At 34.0% G+C, this 24,283-nt stretch overlaps 2 protein-coding genes across 4 annotated transcripts in view; both read right to left on the bottom strand.

The window, feature by feature from the left end:
* LOC128241440 (uncharacterized) overlaps positions 1 to 6,652 on the bottom strand; it is a 52,051-nt gene extending 45,399 nt beyond the window's left edge. Inside the window, exons 1-2 of the mRNA XM_052958368.1 lie at positions 6,278 to 6,652; positions 4,010 to 4,061 (exon numbers count right to left, since the gene is read on the bottom strand). Of these exons, the coding sequence (XP_052814328.1) occupies positions 4,010 to 4,061; positions 6,278 to 6,376 (151 nt within the window). The 5' untranslated portion in view covers positions 6,377 to 6,652. The remainder of the gene's footprint in view (positions 1 to 4,009; positions 4,062 to 6,277) is intronic.
* A 5,354-nt stretch (positions 6,653 to 12,006) lies between these two features.
* The window catches only part of LOC128241506 (uncharacterized), a 35,044-nt gene continuing 22,767 nt past the window's right edge, over positions 12,007 to 24,283 (bottom strand). For all 3 annotated transcript variants that reach the window (XM_052958467.1, XM_052958466.1, XM_052958465.1), the window contains 10 exons: positions 22,106 to 22,245; positions 21,276 to 21,390; positions 19,629 to 19,792; positions 18,696 to 18,755; positions 18,313 to 18,409; positions 17,107 to 17,193; positions 15,776 to 15,823; positions 14,837 to 14,893; positions 13,510 to 13,666; positions 12,007 to 12,893 (listed from right to left, as the gene is read on the bottom strand). In XM_052958467.1, coding sequence (XP_052814427.1) covers positions 12,227 to 12,893; positions 13,510 to 13,666; positions 14,837 to 14,893; positions 15,776 to 15,823; positions 17,107 to 17,193; positions 18,313 to 18,409; positions 18,696 to 18,755; positions 19,629 to 19,792; positions 21,276 to 21,390; positions 22,106 to 22,245 — 1,592 coding nt within the window. In that variant the 3' untranslated portion in view covers positions 12,007 to 12,226. The remainder of the gene's footprint in view (positions 12,894 to 13,509; positions 13,667 to 14,836; positions 14,894 to 15,775; positions 15,824 to 17,106; positions 17,194 to 18,312; positions 18,410 to 18,695; positions 18,756 to 19,628; positions 19,793 to 21,275; positions 21,391 to 22,105; positions 22,246 to 24,283) is intronic.

Below are 24,283 nucleotides of genomic sequence, written 5' to 3'. Positions count from 1 at the left end.
TGGCCTGACACTAGTTTACCAGACATAGTACACGCATGTTTGTTTGGTTTGACACTAGTTTATCAGACAATGTTCACGCATGTTTGTTTGGTCTGACACTTGTTTACAAGACATAGTAAACGCATGTTTGCTTGATCTGACACTAGCTCAACAGTCATAGTACACGCATGTTTTTTTGGTCCTACACTAGTTTACCAGACATAGTACACGCATGTTTGTTTGGTCTGACACAAGTTCACCAGATATAGTACACACATGTTGTTTTGGTTTGACACAAGTTCACCAGTCATAGTACACACATGTTGTTTTGGTTTGACAATAGTTCACCAGTCATAGTACACACATTTCGTTTTTGTTTGACACTAGTTCACCAGTCATAGTACACACATGTTGTTTTAGTTTGACACTAGTTCACCAGACATAGAACTTACACTTTGTTTTAGTTTGAAATTAGTTCACCAGACATATTACACACATGTTGTTTAAGTTTGACACTAGTTCACCAGGCATAGTACACGCATGCTGTTTTGGTCTAACACAAGTTCACCAGACATAGTACATGCATTTTTTTTGTTTCACGCAAGTTTACCAGATATAGTACACGCATGTTGTTTTGGTCTTACACAAGTTCAAAAGACATGGTTTTTATTGCTTAACTCTATTTTTCAAGACATATTACTCTTATGGTTTTTGGTCTGACACTTTGTGTCTAAACATAAAACGTGAAAGTAGTTTTTACTGACATTATTTTACCAGAAATTTCTATTTCTTCCATCTGCTATTTGTTTTCCTTACTTGTTTTTGTAGAAACAAAATAACCGTCATCTTATCAAAAAAATAAGGTACGTAACCGAACACGAATCTTATAACGCATGCAATTTGATAACCCAGTAAACAAATAAGGTACGTAAACGAACACGATTTTTATAACGCATATTTTTGATAACCAGGTAAACAAATAAGGTAGATAACAGAACACAAACATTATAACGCAGGCTTTTTGATAACCCAGTAAACAAATAAGATACATAACCGAACACAAACATTATCACGCATGCTATTTGATAACCCGGTAAACAAATAAGGTAGGTAACCGAACACAAACATTATAACGCATACTGTTTGATAACCCGGTAAACAAATAAAGGACGTAACCGAACACGAACATTATCACGCATGCTATTTGATAACCCAGTAAACAAATAAGGTACGTAACCGAACACGAACTTTAAAACGCATGCTATTTAATAACCCGGTAAACAGATAAGGTACGTAACCAGACACGAACATTATAACGCATGCTGTTTGATAACTCAGGAATATAATATACGTAACCGAACACAAACAATATCACGCATGCTTTTTGATAACCCGGTAAACAAATAAGGTAGGTAACCGAACACGAACATTATAACGCATGCTGGTTGTTAACCCGGTAAACAAATAAGGTACGTTACCGAACTCGAACATTATAACGCATGCTGTTTGATAACCAGGTAAACATATAAGGTATTTAACCGAACACGAACATTATTACGCATGCTGTTTGATAACCCGGTAAACAAATAAGGTACGTAACCGAACAGAAACATTCTAAAGCATGCTATTTGATAACCCAGGAACCAAATAAGGTACGTAACCGAACACGAACATTATTACGTTATTTGATAACACGGTTACATTTTAAAGTTACAATCGTATTTAAAATCAATGCATACACATGTATTACAAACATAAGTCTTGAGTAATAAACCTTTAACTATTACTAAATAATGCATTTATGGAAAATATAATTACTGATATCAATATTGTAACAGTGTATTTAATGACTGAAAACGCACAAATATTAAATGACTGGTTGGTCATAAAAGATTTACAGTGATCATTTATCGTCTCATGAGGTAGAAATACCGTGTTTTCTGCATCTTCCTTTGAAATAAATCACAGTATTTTTCATGAGAACCATTGTTTCCGATATTTATCATTTTCGGTAAATTAAAACAAGTGTATTAATTGTGGTAAATTTAAGTAAAAGTAAGAGTGTATCTTTAGGTAAATCACGCGATCAGTGAAGGCATTGTTATAACAAATTCAATTCAAATGCAACGTCGTTTATGAAGAATGCGATCAGTTTTGTAATAAAATACATATTTAGTATGTCGACAATAGGACAAACACATGTATGCTGCATTAACTGTATTGCTTTTGTCAATAAAATAAAAGCATGCTGCTCATTGTATATTCATTGTCAATAAACGCGTAGTGTGCGTCCTTTTTTATCATATTGTAATTAGAAACAGCTATTATCCTACATTTACACCAGTTATTTGGTAGGTAATAATATTCAAACATCTATTCAAATTTACCAGCATTTAAGCAGTAAAGGCTTGTGTAATAGACGTTTAATTGCACAATTATGAAATACTTGAGGCCTTACATCAAATGGCTTGTCTTCTTCTTTTCACAACGGGAATTACTCAAGCTGAGAAGTCATTGCACAAAACAGCATGAATGTTATTTAACGATTAACATTCAACATTATGTACCAACAAAAGATGCTTTTAAAGTTAGAATAATTTAAAATCCCAGTACAATGTATCTATGTTTATCTGTTAATTATCTGAACATTTAAGAGAAAGATGTGAGAAAAGCAAATATAGAAACACGAGAGAGGTGGAGAAGTAGTCTCCTGCTACTGATTTACTTGAAACGATTTGAATTTTTGCTGAAACACAAAATTTCTCTGAAGAAACAAACACTTTGATCGTCGGAAAGCTGTTAAGATCGAAAAGTAGTTAAGCGGAGCTCAGTGGGGGTGGAATTGTCTTGTGTTTCCAAAATGATTTATTCGTTGCTTTGTTTTCTGTATACTATTTTCTAGAATGAAATAGTCTTGTAGACGTTAGGAAATATTATGGTCAATACTTGTGAACATATTACAGCATTTCGCGTGATCTTTGTTTAGATGCAATATTGCCTTGTCACTTGTCTTTGTTTTGGATTTTTAATTTGCATACTTTCGAGTAAGTTTTGCGATGCGAAAAATGCAAAGCATCAAGATGGTTTTGAGTCATTTTTTAAATATGTAGAAGTTGAATGCCTTGCAAAAATGACAAACTTCATGTTAAGGCTGGTCGTTACAAGTTTTGCAAGGTGATATGTATCGTCGTAAAAGCAGCTGTATTATGGAAACTACGGAAGTTATAGGATAGTTTAATGCGTCTGTTTAGCTCAATATGGACCTTATATGGTCGATTTTGAATTGATTAAACAGCTAAAGATTGCTTCAAAAGACAAAACAAACAAATACAGATATACAAATATTGAGTAGTTCTAATGAAGGTCTCATTGGTGCAAGCTGTTTTGTGAAAGCTACAATTTCACGGATTTACTGTTTTGACATCTTTTTATTTGATATCTAAGAATGAGCCAAATTTTGCGTCAATATTTAACAACCAATGATATGATACTGCTGACAAAAGATCAGATTATAATACTTTTGAAAAATTATCAGATCGCTGATGTTCATATTTCCGTTCTAACACTAATGTTTAGTGGCTTAAAGCGTTACTAACACTTTAAAAAATAAAACATCAATTTTTGAATATAAATATGAAAACCTGCGATTTGAATTTTTGTCAGCAGTCTTATATCACTGGTTTCTATTTTCGCAAAAATTAGTTCATTCCACGACAAAAAAATGAAAAAAAGTCGTCAAAAAGTTCAATATGTGAGAATTCAGCTTTATACCCGTTCATCAAGAAACGGATGTGGGGACATGTGCAATGATCTGACGATAAAGAAAATGTACAATCTGTTAAGAATATATTTCAATTGGTTGAAACAAATATTTAGGACAAGGAGATTCTTTGGAAGCATAGCAAACAAACGCGTGTATATTAGCAGTGTCGGTTGAAAAGAGTCCCAAGCAAATAGCTTGCCTGAAGAATTATTATTCATTTCAGAGTGAAAAAACATGAATTTGAGAATCATTCATTATAAACATTACCTGTAAAATTATTGGACTTCATTTCAATCTGCTCAGAATCCCCTTCTTCATTCTGAAAACAAACAAACATGTTTAATATTTCTTTAGAAAATGAAGGATTACAAAAAAAATACTTGTTTCATACTTTGTGTCTCGATCAATCAATCTTCTTCATTTTTAAAGCATTCATATTTTGCCATCGATTTTAATCGACCAAAGGCTCTTACTGTATCACACAAGATCTATTTTTTTATTGTAAGGAAATGATTTAATATTCAGTGTCTTATATTTCTAGGCTGAACACAAAACATACTTGTTTGATTTTACTGAAGGGATTTACCTTGCCACTTCTATAAGGTCTTAGTTGTTGTTTAAATGAAAGCAATGAATCAACAACAACAAAAAAATAATGCAATGGAAGCAATAAAACCAATCAAATCCATGAACACAATAAAAGCAATCAAATCAACGAGAGAAATAAAAGCAATCAAATAATTGAAAGCGATAAAATAAATGAAAGCAATCAAAGCAATCAAATATTTGAAAGCAATCAAATCAATGAGAGCAATGAAACCAAAACACAAAAAAACGAAAACAATGAAAGCAATAAAATAAATAAGAGCAATGAAAGCAATTAATACATGCGAGAAATAAAAGCAATGAAATAAATGAGAGCAATCAATAAATGAAAGCAATGGAAGCAATTAAATAAATGAAAACATTGAAAGAAATTAAATCAATGAGAGCAATGAAAGCAATCAAATCACTGAGAGCAAAGAAAGAAACCAAATACATGAGAGAAATGATAGCTATAAAATAAATGCAAGCAATCAATCAATGAAAGCAATGGGAGCAAGTTAATAAATGAAAACGTTGAAAGCATTCAAATCAATGAGAGCAATGAAAGCAATAAAATAAATGAAAGCAATCAAATCATCGAAATCAAAGAAAGCAATGGTAGTGCTTAAAGCTATGAAATGTGAGCAATGAAAGCAATGACATAAATGAACGCAATGGTTGCAATGAAACTGCAAGGCTGTATGCGTGACAAACGTTGTTTGATTTTTATTACAATTATGTTCACAGGCAATAATAATCTAATCTAAAATATTTTTTTAAGTGGCCCAAAACTGAAACCGATAAATTCCTGTAATAACCCAAGAATAAAGAATGTAAATTGATTTGTATTCAAGTTGCTAGTTTCATTACAGTTACTGAGAAACATTTATGTGCAAGAATATCATCTCGCCAGTTTTTTTTGTTTTTTTTTGGTATTGAAGAGTTAATTTAATGAAACCCTATATTGGTTGAGGACGTTTTGACGGCAGATCCTTCAAGTCAGCACATTTCCAATGGTTGCGTAATTATCTTTAAGTATTTATTCCCTCGGTTCTGCACCAAGATTAATTTAGGATTCTTCGGCTTGCTTTCCAATGCACATTTACGTTGAAATCTTATGAACGCATTTAGATAAAGCGATCGTTTGATTTGCATTCTTTTGAACGTTGTCATACTATACGCGCCATTTGGTAATTCCGACACCTAAATTATTTTAAATGACGTGTTCAAACAAAGTAGATCTAACGATAACTGATTTCCAGCATGTGCTTAAAATACTTTTTTAGTATCAACTATCTCATGCTTTATGGCACTACAACTGTCATGTTACTTTACGATTTGGAAACAACATTTTTGCAACAGAAGCTTATCGCAAACAAGATAATTTAATTTATTGAATATGTCCGAAATACAATTCAAAGCACTCTCAATAATTAACAGTTTTTCACATTTTTTGTCTCAGAATCAGCTAACTTTAGGCATCAATGCATCAATGCCTTCATTTCAGTCGTATACACACAAAAGAACAGATCTCATTTGTTCGAAAAACAATAAGTAACGCTTTTACCCATAAAACATCAATTTTTGACCATGAATATGAAACTGCGATTTAATCTACAGTCATACAGCCGTCTTATATCACTCGTGTCCTGACACGAAAAAAGGCTCATTCCGAGACAAAATAAAGTTTAAAAAATTGTCTAAATGGTCAATCTGTGATAATGTAGCTTTAACAGTCTAAAATCACTCTAGATGTCGAAATAATATGTTGTATAAGCACTTGATAACAGCAGGGTGTAGCATGTTTTCAAAACACAGCTTAGCCTTCTTCTGCTGAGAATATAGAAGATATGAAATTAATTACCCATGCACACGATTTATCACGGAGTTGAAAAATTTAATCTAGATGTAACAAACATATCTTCTTGTGAGAGTAAGAAAACAACTTACCAAAACCAGTGTACATGTTCCATCGTTTGCAAATATATTTTCCAATATAAAAGCCCAAATCCAAAACAAAGAAAGAATCACTTTGTCACACGGTGGCATATTAGCTCCAAATCAATTAATATCTATAATTATATCCATATAGTTAAACCTTTTAAAAACCACTGGACTATACCGGGAAGTTTTAACTTTTAAACTCATATTTTTCCCTAGTTGATATACTTTCCCTGTATTTACAATTTACGTGTCTTCTTTACAACCGTTTATCTTTCCAATACATTGCCACCCTTTTCATTCTTCTCCCGATACATTTTATTCAATCGACTCTGTAAGATAGAAACTGCGTGCATGCAAGTAGTTTAATCTTTTCTCGACGCAATTTTATTGCATGCTATGCTCCATTTCATTATACGAGCGGCACTTCGATTTCTATTCCATTCTATGTAACTCTGCATCTATTACCCGCTGGTCGAGGTAGCCCGCTCTATTTTCTGTAAATTGTCAAAATTGGACTCTGGACTTATTTGGAATTTTGTAAAACGATTCAACGCTGAAATAATTTGGCCATTGATTGCATCATTAAAGTAACGCGCAAATCTAAAATAACACGTGTATAAGCAAAAAATAACATTTTATTTCATACAGTAAGAAATATTTTCATATCTTTTCTGTTAAAAAAAATATCTCGAAATAAACGTCACTTACTTGATTGTTTATCTCGGTTTCGACCCGTGGAGAACCATGTGAGAACCCCTTTATAATCACGTGGTTCCTCACCCTGTATATGCTACCTTTTACTACAGCGGACACATGTTTAAAATGTAATTCTTGGTGGGAAAATAGACTGACTTAAATATACCCTATTAAACTTTTTTTGGTTCATTTACGTAAAAGTTATCACAGAAAATATGAATAATCCACGGTTGTCATTGGCCCACTCAACCATGCAAATGCTAAGTACAAAATGTTGCTTAATCTTAGTTCGATTATATATTATATTCTTAATTCATTACAACGTCCAATGTTTGCATAACTTAAAATCAATTTAAACATTTCATGAATGTTTAACGTTAAGTTATAATGTATTTGCCTCTCATTATGAATATTTACAAATATATTATGGTAATTAATGCTGGATGCCCGTAATTTATAATATCTTTTCAATTAAGATTGTAACAGACGTATTGAATTATTCAATAAACAAGTTTACATTAAGTTACACAAGAATATAATTTAAAGTGTTTGGTAACCGAAAAATCTAGAAAAAAAGAAGATAATCTGACATACTTACCCTATTTATTTAAGCATGAAACATGAAACAATTATATAATTGTTAGTTAATATGAGTTATTTACCAACTCAGAAATATCGAATCTCTGATTTGGCAAAATATTTCACTTCAAGATTAAAACAAGGTATTACGCTGCGTTTATATGCCGAAAATTTCCCAATGGGGCTAATTTGCACCCTAAGGTATTTTTTGCAAGTCTATATGGCATTAAGAAAAATGAATAACTTAAACAAATGCAAATTGTTTGTGAAAGACATAAAGATGAAGCTTATGCATAATATAAGTATCTGTATTTAATTCCACTTTTGTTCACTGCGCAATTTTGTGTTGCAGGAATAAAATAAAGAAATATTTATCTTTTAAAAAATCATCGTCATTCTGTCAGAAAAAAACCATTTAAATTGCATGTGTTCAAGTCTGTTTCATTCTTAAAAAAACTAAGAATTAAGAATGTGTTTAATGTTGATGAATTCCAAGGTTTCTAACTGAAATAGGAGTGCGATAACGTTTAATTAAGTGTATTAAAAACAATTACACTCCATTCTGATAACCTGTGCGTCTTGAAGTAAGACCAAATAGCAAAATATTTAATTCAAACATAAACATGGTAATTCAGCTCTCTGTAAAAGCAGTCTGCCGAGAAATTTAAAAAGAAATTGACCGTTCTTTTTTAAAATAAATTATGATCGAATTAACAAAAAGCATGGTTCTAATGTTTTTATACTACTGCGCTTAAGAAACGTAACGCATGAATCAATATTGAGTGTTTAGAAATACATGTTCTTTAGCCAATAAAAGAAAGTTGCATATCTCAAGTTGGGTCAAATGTGGTTACAAACAGTGGGTGGTGTAGCTCCTTCACATTCTTCAAATTGACCTGATAGCATTGTAAATATAGTGCAAAGACAAAAAATCAATTTGATAATATTTAGAAACTATATCTTCTATACAAATTTCATTGAAAACACTTGTAGTTTATTCGTACCATTCATTGAGGAAGATATCGTTTTCGGGTGACAAAGCCTACAAGAAGTTGTTATTGAATAGTTGTAAATACAGTTTCTTCCGTAACCATGCCCTCAGTGATCTAAAACAATAACAAACGTAACTTTAACACAGTAATGCGTAAGTTAAATCATTTTCACATACGTTTATAGTATAAACTCCCTTCTTCAACTTCCTCATTTAAATGCCACAGCCCATGCAAGTAATCAGTACAGGAACTGACAAAAATAAAAAGGCAAAGACTCAAAGGGCGCCATGAAATAGTCCATTATAATTAAAATGGAATATGAAGAAAGGAAATGGTCTATATTCCTAGCCTTTTCCCCTGCGTACTAATTCCAATAGTCTGTTTTTCCTGCGTACTTATCCCAATAATACCATAACATAGTGATAGGGGAAGTAATCTAGACTACTATATTCCATGCAAATAATCAGTATAGGAACTGACAAGAGTGCCATGAAATAGTCCGTTATGATTGAAATGTATTTTAAGATAGGAAATGGTCTATATTCCGTGTAGTAATCAGTACATCAACTGAAAAAAGGCTTAGCAGCAAAGGGCGCCATGAAATAGTTTATTGTCAACTATGTTTGAAACTGAATTTTCAGAAAGATAATAGCAAAACAATTAATAACAGTCATGTAAAGGGTAAGACATATTATATATGCATATGCAAGCGGTATAAACAATGGCATCTATTACATAAGTATGTCAATTATAGTAATTTGATTAACACAATTTCAATGTATAAATGAGTTTCATAGGATTGCATAGGATTGCATATATTTGTTAAGCATATTACCAACCAACACAACAGGTAATGTATTATAGACTCTTATGACCCTGAACTAAGCAGCTGTGCAGCAAGTTATATAGTTATATAGTTAGACAGGTGCCTGCTCCGATAGGGTTGTAAGTCATGCTAGGTCTTTTGGGGCATAATGCACAGAGTATAACCCTGGATAGAGCTGCCCTGGTTCTTTAGCGTGCATCAGTGTATAGCACTATCGCGCGGAACATCCATTTAACGTCCTCCCGGAAAATGCTGATCAATTATTTTGAATGTTGCGATGGGAAGTCGAACCTGTGACCCCTAGATTTACAGACAAGCGTGTTACCACTAGTTCACGGATTCGCGATTTTATATATAAGCTCGTATTCTTTCAAATGTAAACAAAACAAATATTCACATGACTAAGTTCGACCAATTAATGTGTGCGATTACCATGGTATTCCCTTAAAAAAATAAACAACGTGTTTCCGATGTCATTTTCTTAATATAATCCGAATAAAACATGCATTTTCAGCCAATGAAATTGCAGATATGCAAACATTAAGTGTTGCAAAGAAAATTAGCTGTCGACACATCTGTGGTGCAGCTCAGCCTTGCGTTTACTTCTACACACATCGTTTGCTTTATATTAGATTTCATAATTTTGGAACTTGCGTTTAGTGGCCATGTATATGCATAGCACATATAATTCGTTCCTAGACGACCTATATGCGACGAGAAGCCATGCTTATATCGCATAAAGTCTGAAACCTTTTTTATCTGCAAAAAATGAAAAAAAAAAACACTATGTATTTCCATTTTTAATCAGTTGTTTAACAGCTGTATTTTAACGCCGTTATAACAACTAACCAGTCTTTGAAATAGTGTTTGTTGTGAATTGATTGAATTAAATGAAACTAAAGTAATAGCGGATTTCAATGTTAAAGCGAACCTTAAATAACCTTTTATTATTCCGATGCCGCCGATAAAGAAAGAAACGCAGTTTAATAAAAAAAAATACAACCACAGTACCCCAGCCCCCTTGATTCTTTTTAATATGTAACCTATTCAAAAATATATTATTTTATATCTTGTCATGTTATGTATATCGGAAAATAGCTAAATGACCTCAAGTTTCTTGTAAAACCAAACTGATGATGATGATGGTGATGGTGTTGTTGTTGTTGTTGTTGTTGTTGGTGGTGGTGGTGGTGGTGATGATGATGATGATGATGATGATGATGATGATGATGATGGTGGTGGTGGTGGTGATAGATTCATGCCTGAATTTTATATCGTATAATTAAATTTAGATATGACGAGATAATATCTCTTATATATGGATTGTATTATATCTGTATTAAATCAAAATTCATCGGAAAGTAGTGAAATCCCTAATATCAAACCGATCGACAACTTTTTTTATGGTATAAAATATTTATATTGTATTATAACTATGATATAATCAAGACATATTTGTCAAACACCATGTGGCCCTGTGCGCCATGTTGTCAGGAGTATTTGGACAGTTCAATCAATTATGCATGGACCCAAATTACAGCTGATTTGTCATTGACATTGGAAGTTTAAAAGTTATGACCATTCAAAGCGTGAGGATAGAAGGTACAGGTTTTGATCATGTTTAGATGATGACTGATATTTGCAGATAGACATGTATCCTCTTAGCAGCAGGGAATAACTAAATATAACGCAATTTCTAATGATCAATATGTGTAATAAAAAATATTAGCAATATGACAAAAGTTACTTTTTTGCAACATTTTAGCAATATTTGTTAGTTTATAACAACTAAATCTAAAAAACACACCTTGTATTAAAGGATGACTAAGACTGGTCAGCTGAGGATAACTCACATATACCCGTTACTAGAAATAAATGCGTCCAAAGTTTCTCCGTCTGGTATTTACCAAAACTGTACCCATTGCCTAGTTATCATTCGGACAATCACTCGTGTTCAAGGTCACTGTGACATTGGCCTTTGACTTTATGACCTCAAAATCAATATGGGTCATCTACTGGTCACCCGCAATCTAAATGTCAAGTTTGATGGCCATGGGTGCAGCCATCGTCGAGTTATCACACGGACATATCTTTTAGCGTTCAACTTCACTGTGACATTGATCTTTGACCCGATGACCCCTCAAATCAATAGGGTCATCTAATGGTCAAGCTAAACTTCCAAGTCAAGTTTGAGGGTGCTGGGTGCAGGCATTGTCGAGTTCTCTCTCGGACAATCTTTCGAATTCAAGGTCACTGTGAAAACAACCTTTGACCTGATGACCCCTAAAATCAACGGCGGTTATTTATTGGTCAGGCCCAGCCTCCATATCAGGTATGATGACCACAAAAGTAGGAATCGTTGAGTTATCACTCGGGCAAGCTTTGACAACCTTTTCTCGTTAAAGGTGACGGTGATATTAACCTTTGACACGATGATCCCTACAATAAATAGGTGTCATCTATTACCAAAGGTTCAAGAATTGTCGAGGTATTACTCGAAAATCCTTGGTCTATCGACGGACGTACCGACCGAACGACCGACCGACTGACCTACCGACCGACATGTGCAAAGCAATAATCCTCTTCTCCTGCGAAGGGCCTAATAAACTTAATAATTGATTAAAATATATAAACATGTGGTGATCAGTTAGACAGAGTCCAGACTTTTTATTGTTCTTGAAATAAAATGAACACATCAGTGAATATTTTGTGATTGCCAGTATTAACTCTAATGCTATCGCAAGAAAGGAATGATCATGTCAAAACTAATGCATATAAATAATAATCATATCAATATTGAAAGACATTGAAAGACATACATAATACAAATGTAGCAAGTTAAGATACAATATTCGACAATACTCATGCTGCCTTATCGCCATTGTAAGATAACAAATGATATAAATGCTTTGTGGCACTGCATGACAGCATTCTTTTAGGCAATTCACTGTCCTCATCTCTTTCATCAACATTGATGCCACATTCTCTCAAGATCACAGAGAGAAATTTCTTATAAGCATTATCATGCTTCAGATGAATATGCTGACCATGGTATCTTGTTTCTAGCCTACTGTCGTCATCCGTTAGGTGAAGAAAAACAACCTTGCATTGAGGAGTGATTCTCTGTTTTAGGAGACAGTGGTTTAGCAAGTCATGTATCAGCTTTTCTTCTTTGGTTCCATAACTCAATGTAGTAAGAAACACAAATATCAGAATTTTGTTTGTATTTCCAGTTATCTCTTCGATAAATGCGAATCTATTAGCCTGATAATCGCTCAAAACATCGGGGTCGAAGCAGCACTGGCTTGGAATTCCACCCTCAATAGACAAAACGTTCCGAAGAAGCTCGGTAACGTCTCGGGTGTACTGGTCGAAGGGTAGAGTAAGAAATAGAATTGAACAGTTGCTTTCGTCCAGGTCTTCCAGCATAGCCTGTGTAACGCTTCGTTGAAGCTTTTTACCACTGGATGCCTTCGAAGGCAAGCCTGAGTTTGTTTGTGATAAAATACTAGACGCCCAGGAAGAGCCACTGGAAGAGGTTAATACGTATAAAGATAATATATATATTCAGCAGTTGGATAGTGTACGAGAAAACAGATATTCAGTTTTAAATGTATGTATTGCTAAACATAAGTCGTTTAAGCATTGCCCGAGTTTAAGTCAAATATTTATACATGTATATTATTATGTATATATCCTTATCAGTAAATAAACTTTTAATTTACCCTAATAAACTGGAAATACTTTCTTTCAACAAACATTGATTCCAATTAAGAATACATGTACATGTACTCAAGTTAACAATAAAAACCTGATTTGGTTTAATCGAATCTAGAACAAAGAATCACATTTTAAACAGAAACTGAAAAGAGTAAAACGCTATATTTATATTCATTCAAAAACAAGTTAAATATATCAGGCTCTGTAACAGGACAGCGCGAATTTCCTGAGGCTCGAGGAGTTTTTGCCGGTCCCCGGGAGTTAGAGCCAACGGGGTTTGTCCATAGCTTTACATGTCTTTGTGCATCCTACCAATCACACATTCTCGGAATAGTAGAACGATGTAAATGTGTTTTATATTACAAATACAATAAGGAGGGATTAACCAATCAAACCATATATAAACCAACAAACGCGCACAATACCTTGCTATCCTGTTGTGTGAACTCTTGTGTGAGGAATTCCTTAGGAAGCTGGTCTCGCGTTCACTGGAAGTTCCGTTACCATGGCCTCGCAGTGGCTGGGCCTCGGGCTCAGAGATAATCTTATGCATATTAAGGATGGAGTTTCTGATTATCTCATCTGAAAACAAAATTTACAAGTTATCCAAATACTTAAAACAAATTATGTATTACCAAATCCGAAAGTATGGCTTTAATCAAACATGACACAAACACGTAATATACTGGGCAGTCGATTCACACGATAGTACTAAACTAGGTACATAAGTCTTTTAATTCATATTGGGTTCGGACCACTGGTAGCATGAAGAGTTTTGTACAGCCAATATTGGCTCCGGACCGCTGGTAGCATGAAGAGTTGTGTACAGCCTAAGACTAGATGAATATCACCGAAATATTTGTCCCATTGCTTCACATGTACTTCTTGGTTTTGTCAAGCTGTTGTTGTGTCTTAATTCTGTTTCCACATCAAATGAAATACAACATATACAGCCGAATAAACGTGTGATATAAATATGCCGACGCATAAAATCAACCGTGAATTATGAGAAAAACATCTTTTCAAAGTCAAAAGTTTGTCAAACTTTAAGCTGAGCTGATTCAACATTGTCAAGTACAGTAGTGCAGATTATTCAAAAGCTTTCAAGATTCTAAACCGTTACTTCTCTGCATGCATGAATCCATTATATTTATCATTGCGTTGTACTTTTATCGTTACTCTTTTCATCACTGAAGAGGTATTTTAAAAAGATATAGAAACAAATGTACTACAATGGGGATTTTCAGTTTGCAGGAACAACTTACGATCTAATAGTATACGCAATAATCTTTGGTACCGTACTTGCTAATGCATTTTCGTTTCGTCTAGTTTGAATGTTTATCTTTGTATTCAAACTAAAGTGTAGCATTGATATGGCAGTCCGAGCTATTTTAGTGATAATTGAGTTTCGTTGTAATGTTCCATATTAACCATACATGATTCATGGACCAAGTAGCAAATATGTAAAACGCGTATTCATTCCGCAAAATAGGTCAACTATTGACTAATAAAAGTAACGAGGTTGAGTTATAACTAGTTTATAAACAACTGACTGCATTCTGATTCGCTTGCACGTGGTGATATTAAATATTCAATACTCAAGTTAATCTTAAGGTCGTTCATCATTGATTTCATTCACTCTATCAGTCAGTTATTTATAACAAGTAATCCGATTAGCTACATCAGTCTTAACACCCAAAAATATCTGTATTGAATACCAGCCCTGTATTTTAGGATTAAACAGAGACCTACCTGTCTTCAAGTGGCCTAGAAGACTCGATCGGCGGCGACGTTCTTTGGGGGTGCTTTCTGTAAAATAGTGTAACATTTATACGGGCTATTTCGTATCTACACTACATGAGTGATTTCAAATATGTTTATCTCTGAGTTGAATGTTTAGAACTTTGTCAAAGTTAACAACGTTGTTAATGGACTCTTTGTCAACTTTAACATATTTTACATATTTTATGATATGATGATATGTTTAAGTAAGGCACGCATAGCTAATTCAGTTGTCTCATTATTTGTAAATAGAACAGCAGATTACATGTGTATCCATGACACAGTATAAGTATTACAGATTTGAAAGTTAACAACGATCAAGTTATCAAAGTTCTTAACTTTAACAATATTCTGAATAATCTGCCCAATGTCTATCAAAAGAGAGCATAGTTAAAGTTTATCCCTCTTTTTAAGCAAAACATTTAGCACTTTAGCACCGATTTGATATCATAATAATCTCGCCATAAGCCTAGGGATGTAAAAGGCAGACAATTATTTCATATGTTGATGCATAAATAATTTAATTCAATTTAATGCATTATCATTTTTAATTCATTTTGATTTTTATGAGCAAAGCCAAAACAAAAACACATATGATTTGTGTATTGATTAAAAATTATTAGCCTTTATAGGTGAGTTTTTTTTAAATATTAGCTACGTGGCAACCCATTCAAGAGTTAAAAAAGAGCCAAAATTTGCAATATTTTTTCTGTACACAAATCATAATCATATATTCTTTTGATCATTTAAGTCAACCGAGTTAAAAGTGATACTGCATTAAAATATTATTTTTTTAATTTATTGTGTGCCTTTAACAAAAAATACCGTTTGTTCTCATGCCTTATATATGGCTTAAAAATGATAGCACATTCAAAAAGTTAGTTGACTAATAAACCTTAAGGGCCTCACCTCTTCTATTTTTATATGCACGATGAAGTCCCATTAGTTTCTGCACGACTACAATGAAAGAGCAAGTATGGGTACACTCAATTCCGAAAGTATATATGACAAATTCATTTTAATGACAATATTTAATGGTATACTGCATTGCGAAAGTTTATATGACAAATTGAAATTCATGTAAATATTTAGGGCACACTGCATTGCGAAAGTACATATGACAAATTCAAATTAATGACAAGATGTAATGGTATACTGCATTGCGAAAGTATATATGACAAATTGAAATTAACGACAACAATTAAGTACACACTGCGTTCTGAAAATTTATTTGTCTAATAATATAATGAATTTAAAAGTATTTATGACCAATAGAAAAAAATGGCAATATGCATTCCGAACAATGATATGACTTTATTTCACGGTGCACCTCCTTTCGACCATGTATATGACAATTTAAAATGAATGACACTAGTTCAGAGTACACCGTGTTCCGACCATATATATGACAATTTAAAATGAACGACAATAGTTCAGAGTACACCGTCTTCCGACAATATATGTGACAATTTAAAATGAATGACACTAGTTCACAGTACACCGTCTTCCGACCATATATATGACAATTTAAACTGCACGACAATAGTTCAGAGTACACCGTCTTCCGACCATTTTTATGACAATTTAAAATGAATGACACTAGTTCAGAGTACACCGTCTTCCGACCATATATATGACAATTTAAACTGAATGGCACTAGTTCAGATTACACCGTCTTCCGACCATATATATGACAATTTAAACTGCACGACAATAGTTCAGATTACACCGTCTTCCGACAATATATATGACAATTTAAAATGAATGACACTAGTTCAGATTACACCGTCTTCCGACAATATATATGACAATTTAAAATGAATGACACTAGTTCAGGTGGTGCTTATATTTGTGTTGTACTTATATTTGGGGTGGACTTATGTTTCATATTGAACAAAGTTGTACTCTCACACATTGACCGTTTTGACAACGTTTTTTTTTATTTTTGACAAGCAATGAGCCAATTTTTGGACGTTACTAATTGGAAACCAATGATAAAAAAAACTCCTGACGAAAGAAAAGATCGCAGTTGTTCAAAATTACCTTCGAAAATTGAGTTTTATGACTAAAAGTGTTCCTAGCCCTTTTTGAAAAATGATTTTTTTTGGTAGTTTTAAATGAGATCAGTTCTTGAGTGAGTTATCATAACTTACTGAATTGAAGGTATTGATAGTCAAAACTGTCAATCTGTGAGAGAGAGCTTTAAAGGAAGTATAGAGATTTGGACTATAAAAACTAACCAAATATGATGAGAGCGAGGATGGCTGTAAAACAAGTCATCACGATAAGACCAAATATCACAAACGTCCCAAAGGATTCGGTATCGTCTGCAACGGTAGAACATTCATGTAAAACGTTCGATTGACAATTTCTAGCGTTATAATAATAATGGATAGGGATGCTGCATCACATGCAAATAACTCAATAAAATGGTTAAACCTAAAATGGTATACAGATTTCAAGGTGAACACGGATAAAAAACCGATTTGGAACACCCCGGTCATTTTCCATCGAAAACAACCACGGATGTATGCCCCTACATGAGTAGAAGTAGTTCGTTAAATTTAAAAACAATATCATTAGTTAAGTGTATTGTTTTAACATGTATTTTGTATAACAAAGTTTAAATTTATTGTCAGTAAAGTGCATTATTGATTGAAGAATTAAGAGTAAAGTCATAAAGTTTAACTGCTAAATTGAAATTATTACTCTTCCTACTTGCAGCGTAGTTAAATAATAAGATCTCTTACATTCTAAACCGTCCATATATATTCGAGCTTGTTTTCGATGTAAAAGTGGCCGAGGAGTTCCAAATGATAAACAACCACGGTTTCTTAAGCTGAGTGTAGTCATGCTTCATTGAATATCATGCATGCATTAAAACAAAACACGGACATGTGTGGTTACTTTAAAAAACAACAACATCATTTTGTAAACCTCGTTTATAAGGGATTTGGATCATATACGAGATATGTGGACACACGTGTGCAGTAAAGATGATAACATATGGTACAATTTGCATACATTATAGGAATTACTATGTTATGATCTTGGACCTTGCGGTGGTATATGCGAAATTTATCGAATGTTTGCAAATATTTTAACAGTGAAGGCGTTAGACAGAATAACATGCCCGGTATGCCAGGAAGCTCATATCTACGGTTTTGTTATTTTAAGTCAAGTATGAAAGTCCTCTTGTTAGGAACAAAATCGGTCATGTTGGGATGACGAAGGATTAGATTTAACATTCAACAAGAAGGTCTTTATTTAATTTCTGTTAAACGACAAAAACAACAGCTCTAAATGAACCGCTTTCATTTCCTTTTTTGGTTGGCAAAGTAACTGGGCATAATCCTGCTTTCAAGCAATAGGAAAAGCAACGACACAAATAAACGAAAACCAACATAACACAAAGTATAGTCCTAGTTTATTGTTAATGAACTTACCATATGGATCGGATTTTGACGTCACGTGATCACAAACTATGTTGATGTCACTGTACACATAGCAGTAGAGGTCTGCATTTAGTTGTCGATACGAGACCTAAAATGGAATTCATAAAACAGTTTAGTTTTATCCGCCATTCTGAACATGCAGATGCAAGAATACGGAGTTTGCATTGCACGATAATCTAGACAAAAACAAGGACTACAATCATTTACAATATCACATTTAATTAAATGATTAGGTACTCCAAGTTTGAGCTTATTTTGCAATTTGCAATATGCAATCAATTTTCAAGCTTTTAATTTATTTACTTATCTCAAATTTTGAAATGAAAGCACTGCTTACTAAACATATGTCTAACGGATTATGTACACTGACATACCTCAAGCCTTCCAATACCATTGTATTTGTCGTGAAATTGAAATGATATGCTTGAATTGGTCTGAAAAAAGAATGAAATAAAATAGTGCAATAGAATTTAGCAAGTTTCCGTTAAATTATATGTATTTATATACTCTTAACACTAACGGGTCAAGAGAGGGTGGTAGCGCGACCGGCGCTTCCCTACCCCACCTAAAATCGTCCAAGATTGCTTTTTATTTCAATCTGAGAGCAAATGAGTAATAAAATACGGCCAAAATGCTTCATTTCGGACTAGAAAATGTGAAATATTTCTTGGGGGAGTAACCCCAAACCTGGCTGCCAAAATTATGAAACCAAATAAATTTCGGTTCTGGGAAAGGGGCGCAAGTCAAAAGGTTTCGCCTCTTAGTAACGCCCCCTCTTATGTCATATCCTGCATCCGTCCCTGCTTGACTTAAAAACAGACTATGATATGCGTTTTAATCAGCTCGATATTATAGCCACAATGAGTATTTAAATACATTCAGTTTAACGAATACTTCTGACAAAGAATTTAAATGAGGTAGCTGTCTGTGTTTTCTTTACTTGGTCAGACTGACATGCTTCCATTTAGCGATACGACAACATGCTTCCATTTCGCGATAAGACAACATGCTTCCATTTATTGATAAGTCAATATTGACTAAATCATTAGAATGTTTTAACGATGTTTGTTTTGTGAAAACTTTATGAACAAAAATATGTCTGGGGTGGTGCACCTTTAGTTAATCTTAGGGTCGTACAGTATTAAGTACATTCACAATTTTGGTCAGTTATTAATAACACGTTATCCGATAAGCTACATCTTTTTTAGATCCAACCAAGACCAATATTTAATACCAGCTCTTGACAAGACACATTTTTCACCTTACACACAATAAACTATCATCGTAACCTATGTTAAGATACTTACAACTGGCCAGTGTTTAAGTGTAGTTTGACCTTTGTCTAATGGTGTGAATGAAACGCGTAATACTCGTGCCGACGGCTTGTGATAGAATGTTCCATTTTTCGAGCACAGGTAGGATGTGTTGAGCATAAGGTCACCAGACTTGCACCCCTCTTTACAATTGATGGCTGGAATTATTACACACAATTGAAATTGATAAGATATGCAAGTGTGTTTGCCTTATTTCCGACAAGTTTTGCTTTGAAATATCAAAAGATCTACAAGTTGCCAGCACTCCAATACATCGAATAAATATGTGCCATCATTAATGTACCTTTTTGATGGAATGGAATTCCTTTTTAAGTAAAAACCAGGGATGCAAACGATATTCGAATATTCGAATATTCGATCAAACGTTAGGTATTCAAATGTCAAAATTGATATTCGAATATTCGATGTTTTGTTGTTGAATAAATAAATAATAAACCTTTTGCCTACGATTCTTGTTTTTACAACGATTGGGCTATACCGCCAGAGGTGTGAATGTGATTACAATACACTAAATAAGCGTCATATGTCATTTAGGGACATATCGTCGGGTACTATAAAAAGTCCCCGTATTTTTACAATAACCGGCTATAAGACAAGTGACACAAAAAATCAAATATTTTCGGTAAATTTAAATACCTTTGCCAATGAAGGAATAAACAAGTTCCCGAGTTGGTTTGGTTTTTTCATAGTTTCATTTAGTAGAGGTCAATCCCAGAACGAGGCTGCTCGTCCTACGGACAGACCCTACATTGGCTTATAACGCCATTTGACCAGAAATCCATCTAAGTTCATGTTGTTTACAAGTATGAAAGCACAGGAATAGAAATTTAAAGATTTTTTTTCTTTGTTCATAATGTATGACTTTTTGTCTTTTTGAAATGTGGAATGAATTTCAGAGGCTCATTTGGTGAAATTCAGAGTCTGCTGCGCGTATTGTTAACGACAAAATAGGGCTAAAATGCCCCGGCTATTACTTAAGCGAAGATTATAATAGTTTACTACAACTTTTAAAAGATGTATTTTGGTAATCGAATATCGAATATTCGTTCGAAAGAATAACCGAATATTCGAATATCAATTTTGCAATTCGTTTGCATCCCTAGTAAAATCATTTTCTTTAAGGCAAATAACATTGCTTATTGATAATTGGATGCACTGGCTATATTACAGTGTAATTTAGAAGGACACTCCCAATACACATACATTTAAGAATAACCCAGTATTGAGGCACATGGTTCAATGCTAAAATGCACCAAAAGAGATAACCAAAACGTCTTATAAAAAACCCAAGGCAACATCATATACCAAAGTACATTTATTAAGCGAAATCCTGTATTTACTTTTTTAAGCATTACTATTCTAAAGATTAAGCTACTCTTAGCTTAAAATGTTGTAAGCTTGTAGTCCGCCATCGTACATTTTCTAAGTTAAATAAATGTAAACTAGGTGTGCGTTTGAACTGGATCATGCTTCAATTTTAAACCGCGATATTGTGTCTGTAGTTTCCATGAATTATTGCCTTAGAAAAAGTGGCTTCGCTACAACAGTTTCTGAAACCCAGGAATTACCATTCCCATTGACTCGAACATTCAAATTCAAACAAAAAAACAGCAAAGGAACCTTGGTCCACAGCATCCAGCGTTGAACTGGCAACTGTGTTGTATTCGTCCCCGGCAACCGTGACATTGATGGCAATATGAAGATGATCGGGGACTGAGATTGGAAGCCAGCAAGTCTAGGGAAATAAGAAACAATTTTGAGTCCTCGTAAACCAGTTGAGGATATTTAACCCTACATAGATGTACACTATATCAAAAACAATGTTTGAACAATTATAACATGAAAATGTATCATACTGTCAATTTCTGTTATGCAAATACTCTATTTCATGAATGTTTTAATGTTCGCACTGTCTATTTTCTTATGTGTTTGTTTAAATCGAGTCAGATAGCAATCGTGTTTGATACATCTATCCTTGTCCCTCGAGTTTCCTTTCAAATACAACTACTTAATTTAAGCTCGATTATGACGGCAATAGAAATATTTATTGAATCAATCTCGAGTCCGTTTCCTTGTCAAAAACTATTACTGCTTCCTTTCTTGGATGCCAGGAAAAAGGTTCTAAGATTGGCAGCCAGCAATTGTAGGGAAATAAGTTAAAGCCGTAAACGTGTTTATGTACTAGTATTTAAGTATACATCGATTAACACTTTATTGTTTGAATATGATGTTTTAATGGTCGTTTAGTTTACTTCCCATGACCATGACAAGAAAATCGTTTGGTGGAGTTCTCCGTTTACTACTATGTTTTATAGACCGAGTCATATAACAATATAGTATGACACTTACTCCTAAAGTTTCGTTTGGATAACGTTTTGATCTCAAACAGTGTTCGTTGGTTAAATATGGCATTACACTCACATTAAAAAGAAAGTCAAAACACCACCAACCAGTTGTTTAAACTCTCTTGACCGGGTCAGCAGCACGGATCGCTGAAGTGTCTGTAGGCGGCTGGAGTTGCGGAGAAACGCTAGTGTGTAGCTTATATTCAGCGTCAACTTGGCCAGAATCCTTTCTGGGAAAGTCAGCACTGCAAACAGAGATTTTCAACATAAAAAATTGTAAAACAAAACATGCTTAAAGAGGATTAAATCTGCAGTCAAACGCTTGTTTGTAGGCAATATTTGGCGTCAACAATCAGGGAATCTCAAAGGAAGAGTGATGATAAGCATAAAGTACTGGCTAAAGCAGGCTGTTCGTGCCTAGAACAAAGTTGAGGGAGTGCATCGAACTGAAGGCAAGACATATTTCTAGCTCGTGCTTGCTCTGTCCGGTTTCATACATGCAAAGATTCATATTACACGAAACGTTATGGAACTGGAACAGAGACTCATTGCAGCAGAAAATGAAACAAATGAAATGACGAATTTGACAATTTTGTACCATCGCTAGTCTGAGAATGAGAGTCAGTATCTTAGACCATGTGTATGACCATCTTGAATGTAAAATGTGACCGAGATCCTAAGACGATATACACGACCATCAGGATTCTGAGATTGTGACTTAGTATTAAAGACCATTTTGAAACTGAGAAAGTGAATAATACTTAGAACAGGAAATTAGTTTTTAATACAAACTATCCTTTATATATTCATTTGTTTTACCACAAAATCAAAGCTTTTCTGAGTCAGGAGACCTATATTAAGAATCAAGACGTTAATGAATCTGAGCCATGGTTTGTACATCTTCTGATCATTGTTGCCACAACCGTGTTGACGTCGATGTCTTCGTGTTACACAGACATTATAATTGGACGTTGTTTCTAATATTTGCAATTAAACTTAGAGTTTGAAGTTCTGTAGTTTTTAACCATCTATGCCATTTTAACGCCAAAACAAATCAAAGGCTACATATCGATTTCACACATCAAAAGCCGTCTTCGACGGTTGATTCTTTTACATATCAACATGAAACTTATTTCTAATGTGAAGGCTCATACACCCGGACCCATAAGTAGACAATTTTAATCAGTTTTATATCATCCGGCCAATTAAACCGTGGCTTTAAATTACGCTTATTGAAGTGCCAAACAATTACTCTTCGAAACTAATCAATTGTCTATGTTTGTTTACTATCAGTAGTAACCGTTTGAAAGTGAAATTTTCCGCTTGACTGACATTTTAAATCACAATCAACATTAAAAGATGCATAAAAATGCCCTTTAATGGAATGATCAATGATTTAAGTAGCTTGAATCAGTCTGTCTCGTTCTATCATACAATGGCAACAAAATTAGTTGGCGCATTTGTCGTTATTCTTAATGCGGACTGGCATTACTTACCTTCAATCAACTTCAAATGCCATAAATTGCTATGACAGAGACAGATTACAGTTTCCTCGTTTACACAATTTGACGGAAGTTGATATTCCAGCAATTAAGACACTTGCACGTCAGGACCTATGATAATTCTGCTTTGTAATTTAACTGCCATTTATTGAGTGTTTGGAAAACATTTTACCATTTGGATTATCTTGAAAACAATCTGTTATCCAAAACTGAGGCAGTGCTATTAGATTATAAGGTATTTAAAAGCCTTCCAATCGCATTTTGATCAGACCTTGATGAGGTGATGAGGCTTATGCGTTCATTATTGCCTTCCAATTGCATGATCGTTGTGGTGATGAGGCCTACGGGTTAAGAGGTGTCTTCCCTTCAAATGCTCACTGAGCTGATCAGGCTTACGGGTTGATAATTGTCGTACCATTGCATGTTCACAGAGGTGATCAGGACTACGGGTTGATAATTACCGTACCATTGCATGTTCACATAGGTGATCAGGACTACGGATTGATAATTGCCGCACCATTTCATGTTCATTTAGGTGATCAGACCTACGCGTTGATAATTACCTTCACATTGCATATTCAATGAGGTGATTAGGCCTTCGGGTTGATAATTACCGTACCATTGCATGTTCATTGAGGTGATCAGGACTACGGGTTGATAATTACCGTACCATTGCATGTTCATAGAGGTGATAAGGCCTACGGGTTGATAATTACCGTACCATTGCATATTAATAGAGTAGATCAGGCCTACGGGTTGATAATTACCGTACCATTGCATG

This window comes from Mya arenaria, chromosome 7 (assembly GCF_026914265.1).
Source record: "Mya arenaria isolate MELC-2E11 chromosome 7, ASM2691426v1".
In the NCBI taxonomy this organism is placed as follows: domain Eukaryota; kingdom Metazoa; phylum Mollusca; class Bivalvia; order Myida; family Myidae; genus Mya; species Mya arenaria.
This window is presented reverse-complemented; position numbering and strand designations above follow the sequence as displayed.